We start from the raw sequence: 7,299 nt of genomic DNA on the forward strand, positions 1-7,299 counted from the left end.
TCTTTTAAAGTTAAATAATTTATTATTAGTTCAGCAGCTGACTTTGATGCTGATTTTGTCCTTATTGAAGATGTCCTACAACATCTCTGAAAACTTCATGCTTAAAAGCATGGGAGCAAGCATATAGCCCTGTATATACTCCACTGGCAACTAGGGAAGCCTAAGTGTTAGGATTACTAGGTGAGAACTCAGGTTGTCTGGACAGTGACAAGGTGAGAATTCAGGTTTTCTGGACAATTACAAGGTGAGAACTCAGGTTGACTTGATAAAAGGAGCAAGCTCATTGGCTGAAGTGGTTCTTCCCAGAAGCCCTTGCATTATCCCACGCCCATTCTCTGGGAGGATAAAAGACACAACATTGGGCCTGGAGAGCAGATTGTACTGGAGAAGGACAAGAGTCAAAGAGGAAAAGACTCTGCACTACATCTGGCTTGACGCAGCTCTCTGCAGGAAGGGAAGTCGGCTCTCTGAAGGAAGGGAAGTCACTTCTCTGGACAAGAGTTAACAGCAACTGCCTGGAGACAACGGTTCGCTACAAGAAGAAGCATCTGTCTGAGAGATTTGAGTAGACACAGCAGATCTCTTCCCAGAGAGCGATCCAGCAGCTTCTGGAGACGACAGCTTGCTACACCTAAGGACATTGCCCATTACCCAGAATCTATACTATCCTTCCCCTTATGAAGGGAGAGGAACAAATTCACCTAACCCTGTTTATCTTGTCTCAACTATAACTACTCCTACCTTGTAATATTCTTTTTCTGATATTTAATTAGTCCACATTCATAATAATTAATTCACTTTTAGCCTAAAGGCAATATACTGTCTCTTGGGTGCATGTGGCATCTCATTCTGAATTTTATGGAGTTTATATAAATGAAAAGTTATCTCTTCAAAGCTCAGAACCATTATTCAGAAAAAGTCCTAACATTCTGACTCTGGTTTGGCTCTGTATCCTAATTCAAATGTTGCTGACCTCTATTTGAGGCAACATGAGGACATGGGAAGACTGTAGATAAAATGTTACTGTATAGGCCAAGGGGAAGGAAATGAGGGAAAGTGAAGACCTTTTGGGGGAACTGCCATTACTTTTTTTTTTAATTAATTTTATAATTATAACATTTTTTTGACAGTACATATGCATAGGTAATTTTTTACAACAACATCCCTTGTACTCCCTTCTGTTCCAAATTTTTCCCCTCCTTCCCTCCACACCCTCCCTTAGATGGCAGGCATTCCCATACATATTAAATATCTTATAGTATATCCTAGGTACAATATATATGTGAGAACCGAATTTTTTTGTTGTTGTTGTTGCAAAGGAAGAATTGGATTAGGAAGGTAAAAATAACCTGGGGATAAAAACAAAAAATGCTCACAGTTTACACTCATTTCCCAGTGTTCCTTTTTTGGGTGTAGCTGATTCTGTCCATCATTGATCAATTGGAATTGGATTAGCTCTTCTCTATGTTGAAGACATCCACTTCCATCAGAATACATACTCATACAGTATCATTGTTGAAGTGTATAATGATCCCCTAGTTCTGCTCGTTTCACTCAGCATCAGTTGATGTAAGTCTCTCCAAGCCTCTCTGTATTCCTCCTGTTGGTCATTTCTTACAGAACAATAATATTCCATAACATTCATATACCATAATTTACCCAACCATTCTCCAATTGATGGACATCCATTCATTTTCCAGTTTCTAGCCACTACAAAAAGGGCTGCCACAAACATTTTGGCACATACAGGTCCCTTTCCCTTCTTTAGTATTTCCTTGGGATGTAAGCCCAGTAGTAGCACTGCTGAATCAAAGGGTATGCACATTTTGATAACTTTTGGGGCATAATTCCAGATTTCTCTCCAGAATGATTGGATTATTTCACAACTCCACCAACAATACATCAGTGTCCCAGTTTTCTCACAGCCCCTCCAACATTCATCATTATTTGTTCCTGTCATCTTAGCCAATCTGACAAGTGTGTAATGATATCTCAGAGTTGTCTTAATTTGCATTTCTCTGATCAATAGTGATTTGGGACACTCTTTCATATGAGTGGAAATAGTTTCAATTTCATCATCTGAAAATTGTCTGTTCATATCCTTTAATCATTTATCAATTGGAGAATCTGCCATTACTTCTTAAAGAAGGGAAGCAAACTGGTAGCTTAGATGAGGTCTTGAATGATCTTTTGAACCAAGAGGCAAGCAAGCAGAAGGCTCTACTAAAGATCAGCTTAATTTTGTGGTCTCACCCTCTGGAGAGTTGGTCCAATCTGAAATTCAAATTATTTCAAACCTTTGAGACCTAACCTCTGTAGAAATCTCCAGTAGTGTCAACTTGCCCGCCTTGTCAGAAATTTTAGTCATATCCCTGAGGTTAAATTTTCTCTTTACAATCTACTTATGGGCCATCCCATAGCTGCTACTCTCCTTTGGGTTAGTCCACCATGGCCCACAGCATTCTACCTCATGGTGTCTTTCCCCATCTGCTTCCCCCATGCTACATGATATCTCCCCTAACTCCATTATGCCTCCTAACTCCACTTCTCTTCCTTTATAGCTAACTAACTCTTTTAAGGGGCTAGCACTAGAGTGCTTCCCTTAAATAAATCTGAAGAAATATGATTTTATGATCCCCTGATTTTAGCTGGGCTTCTGTTCAGGAAATAAGTCAGTGATTCTAGATTTTCTGCCTTAGGAAACTCCCACACCCAATCTGTCTGATTCTGACCACTCCTTCATCAGATAGCTTCTGGCCTCAGGAAACTCCCACAGATCAAACTCCTGAGATAATAGTAAATTAAGACCACTACTCAATTTATTGCTGACTGGTAATCCTGTCAGTAATAATCTGATCATCTGAGAACCACTCCTTCCAGAGACCATTTTTTCCTTCTAATAAGCTATATAATAAGCCTATCCATGATTAAAAACTGGATAAATGTATCTCCTTGCTTCTGTTTCTCTGCTGAATTCCCTTACAATCCTGTCCACTTTGTAATGGCATTACTATGGCAATAAAGCTTTGCCCCTTGGCTAAGGAGATAGAGTTAAGCCTTGTGACATTGGTTTGGTACTACAAACTTTTGGGATCCCCTTTCCCAACCTCAACAAATCTACTTTTTGCCAAAGAGAATAGACATTGTGAATTCTTCATATGACTGAACCCCAACTGCATGTCATCATCTGGTGTCTACATCATATTGGTACTCAAACCACATGAGCATCAGTATGCTTTGTTTCTTTTTGAGGACTTTGTAGAACACAATAATCCACCTTTGTCCTTAACCTTCTCTGCCAAATCTTAACCTTTTTTCCCCATTTTTCCAGTTTCTTCTTTCAAATGTTATCCATGGGCCAGTTATTCCTTCTATTGGGCTCACTGATTTATGAGGAGCTGAAGAATCCATCTCCCAACAACTACTGCTTCTGCTTAACTTTTCTAGTTCTCATTCTTTTCTCTTGTTCTGTCTCTCAAATACTTGCTATGTTCTTTTAGGAAATCCTGGGTATAATTTCAATGTACCATCGAGTTCCAAGATTGTGATAGGCTCAAATCACACAAAGGGTTGAAAACCAAGGCTTGACCTACCAATTTATAAATCCCAAGACAGCAGTCAACTTTCAAATCCCTAATATGCAGAAATATCTAGCAAGGAGCCACCCTGACCAAGGTGGACGTTTTAAATGCAACCTAATCAAAGATGCATTGGCTTTGGTAGAAATCAAGAAGTATAGAATTTCTTGTCCATATTTTAGAGAGCAGTCAGTGTAGCCCATCAAAGTTATATGTATATTTTTTTTCCTCATCTTAGTCAAGACAAACAAACTCTTAGCTTGCTATTTGCCTATTATCAGAAGGACTCTGATAATTCCTTTGACAGCTAATCATTTGCAACTTTAGCAAGGGTTATAAGTGAATTCCATCAAGTGATTCCTCTTCCTATGCCCAAGTTGGTGGTAAATGGGAAGGTGTATAGTAAATACATAAACTTCCTGAATTCCCCATATGAAGGTCATATGAAACTATAGAACTGGCAGACTTAAATATCATCTTGAGATGTGGATATTGTACTTTTTCTTATAGTTTTACCACTTTAGTCATTAATATTGATGTCACTATGTTCTTATTAATCAAATTCAATTGTTTAATTATATAATGAAGTCTGAGTTATAATAACCAGAGAAAGCAGCCTAAAGATAATAAGGGTGTCATAAACCAATGACTAATGAAGATTTGCATAGACAAAGCTCAGGAATTATAGGAAGGTAGAAAATTACAGAATATTACTGTGTAAATGCTATCTCTAAGGTTCTGAAACTGTATTCATACTTTGGGTTTGATCTTTTCTTTGAGGAAAGTGCTTTGAAGACCAAGGTTTTGAAGTGAATATGATTTTCTCACATTCTTCCTCCTATCTTCAAATCACTCTACTCCCCTTCATCACTTGCTTTGTCCCTTCTTTGTCATGTTGAATTTTAAGTAGAATTGGCTTTAATTCTATTACCAATCCTTAGCCTATTTCCCTTTGGTATTCAACCTGAAATTGTAAAGTCTGGGAGTAGTCTAAAAAAGTAATTGGCAAATGAGAAACTGGTTGAATAGTCCTTTTCTTAAACTTGACCATTTACCCCTTGTACTCAGCCACATATAGCTAAATGCCTGTCCTAGATGGACAGTGATGTCCATCTAAAATCAAATTCATACGATTACAGTATTTAGTTGAAGGATTATCCATGTACATGTTTTGAAAAATAAAAAGCTTTAATTAAAAAAATAACAATATTTAGAGCTGCAAGGAACCATCCAGTCTAAATTCTTCATATTTAAAGAAAGGTTAAATTTCTCAAACCTAGTTTTTTTCTGAACATAGAATCAATGCTATTTCTATTATACCACACGTCCTCCTTTAATTTCTTGGTAAGTTTTGAGATTGATCATTTAGTCCTTTCTGTGTAAAGTTTTGTTTTTAAAGCAACAATTATGACTTCCCTCTGGCTCAGTTTATTTTATAGTCAAAACTTTAGATAGGGTAGGGATAACTGATTCCTCAGGGATCGACTGGTTAAACATATGGATGTTTAATATACATACAGATTGAGGCACAGCTCCAGCTATTTGTCTCTGCAGCCCTTCTGTTCATGTAGAAATTTATATATCTCTAAAAAGTCTATGCTATGATAAATATATAGCCTATGGTTATGTATGTTCATTGTCAACATCAATGATAGGTCTTATTTGTCCATCACTGACTGCTAATTTAACTTAACACATCTGTTGTTTGGGTGTTGCATAGACACAGTCAGCAGGTTCACAGTATAAAAAAGGCCTTCAGAAAGCAATTCCTCTTTAAATTTAATGTTTAGACCTTTTCTCCCTGGCATCTGAACATATTGACTCAGTTTTATTGCCCTAAGCAGGGCCTAATGTGCAGTTTGTTATTCTGGCTGAATCTTTTTAATAATAAAATGCATTTTGACTTAAAATTACATTGTTCATTTTCAAACATGGGTGAGCATAGAATAATGATCTAAGGCAGGGATTCTTAACATTTTTGTGTCATAGAACTTCTTGGCAGTCTGATGAAACCTGAGAACACTTCTAAGTTTTAAAAAGAATTAAAAATAAATTCATGAGATTATGAAGAAAACCAGTTTTTAAATTATTTTAAAAACAAATTAATGGATATTAGGTTAAGAACCTCTTAATCTCAGGTGAGGAAAAAAGTATATAAACATGCTACATCAAAAATAATAAAATATTTATTTTTTTCAGATAATGCAGCATATAGAAAACTATCAGAAGACAGGCATGAAAAATTGAGTTTCTCTAAATGTTCTTAGCACTACCCACCAAACTATCTCCCTCCCAGCTCTTATCTTAAAACAACTATTAATGTTTTTTATTCCTTGAAAGGTTAGTCAGTGATGTAGATAGTGCCTGTCACATTTAAATCTGAAAGGGAGAGTACAGAGACACAACTATCTCTTTTTGTACTCATGAGGATATCAATTTTGATTTTAATTCATAGAATTGCCCAAGCAGTTTCTGCCAGGCTCCCTTCACTTCCTTATTCCTCACACTATAAATTAGAGGGTTCAGCATGGGTATTAAAAGGGCATAGAACAGTGAGATCATCTTCTCCTGAAGGATATTGGGGGTTGAGTGGGGCTGAATGTAAGTGAAAATGGTCATCCCATAGCACAGAGTCACCACTGTCAGGTGGGAGGCACAAGTCTGAAAGGCTTTCTTCCTTCCCTCTGTGGACTGAATCTTCAGGATAGTGGAGATGATCTTGATATAAGACAGCAGGACCAGAGAGAACGGGGTCATGAGCAGGACGATGCTAGAGGCCATAATTGCAACCTCATTGGAGGATGTGTCCACACAGGCCAACCTGACCAAGGCTAGGATTTCACATGATATATGATCAATGACATTGTTTGTGCACATGGGCAGCTGAAAAGTGATGGCAGTCTGCATGAGAGAGTTCAAGGACCCACTAGCCCAAGAGGCAGCCACCAGCCTGACACACAATCCTGTATGCATGATAGCTGAATAGCGCAATGGATTGCAAACTGCCACATAGCGGTCATAGGCCATTACTGCCAGCAAAAGAAACTCAATCCCCCCCAGACCCAGGGAGAAAAATAGCTGGGCTGCACAACTCACATATGGGATTGTTTTCTGTTCTTCTAGGAAGTGTGCCAACATTTGGGGGACAATGCTGGTAGCATAAGAGACATCAACAAGATTGAGGTTGGTGAGGAAGAAGTACATGGGGGTATGGAGCCGGGTATCCAGCCTGATCAGAATGACTATGAGAATGTTTCCCAAAACAGTCATCAGGTACATAGTCAGGAAAAGGACAAAAAGAAAGATCTGGGTTCCTTGATCACTTGATACCCCCAAGAGAAGAAACTCCCGCAACCATGTCTGGTTTTCTGTTCCCATTAAAGAGAAGGAATCTGTAGAAAGAAGTAGAAGAAAGATTGTTAAATTAGAAAACAAAGATAAATAATAACCTAATGACCTTGATGATATGATGGGGAAAAAAATCAGAATATTATATTTGAATCTAAGTTCTGTAACTTACTACCTATGGGATCTTGGAATCCTATCTATGGGAAATCATTTTTTTCATTTCAATTTTTTCATCTTATAAATAATAGTGAACTAAAGAAATGTTTAGGGCAGCTATGTGGCACAGGCAAGGCATGGAGTCATGAAGACTCATCTCCATAAATTCTGATCTGGCTTCATATTAACTGTGTGAGGCTTAATCCTGTTTGCTCAG

At 37.8% G+C, this 7,299-nt stretch overlaps 1 protein-coding gene across 1 annotated transcript; it reads right to left on the bottom strand.

The window, feature by feature from the left end:
* Positions 1-5,946: 5,946 nt before the first annotated feature.
* On the bottom strand, positions 5,947-7,069 carry LOC141545215 (olfactory receptor-like protein OLF3). The gene has a single exon (XM_074272241.1). It carries the CDS (start codon positions 6,954-6,956, stop codon positions 6,000-6,002), a length of 957 nt encoding a protein of 318 aa, XP_074128342.1. The 5' UTR covers positions 6,957-7,069; the 3' UTR covers positions 5,947-5,999.
* Between the last annotated feature and the right edge of the window lie 230 nt (positions 7,070-7,299).

The sequence above is a fragment of the Sminthopsis crassicaudata genome, chromosome 5, assembly GCF_048593235.1.
Source record: "Sminthopsis crassicaudata isolate SCR6 chromosome 5, ASM4859323v1, whole genome shotgun sequence".
In the NCBI taxonomy this organism is placed as follows: domain Eukaryota; kingdom Metazoa; phylum Chordata; class Mammalia; order Dasyuromorphia; family Dasyuridae; genus Sminthopsis; species Sminthopsis crassicaudata.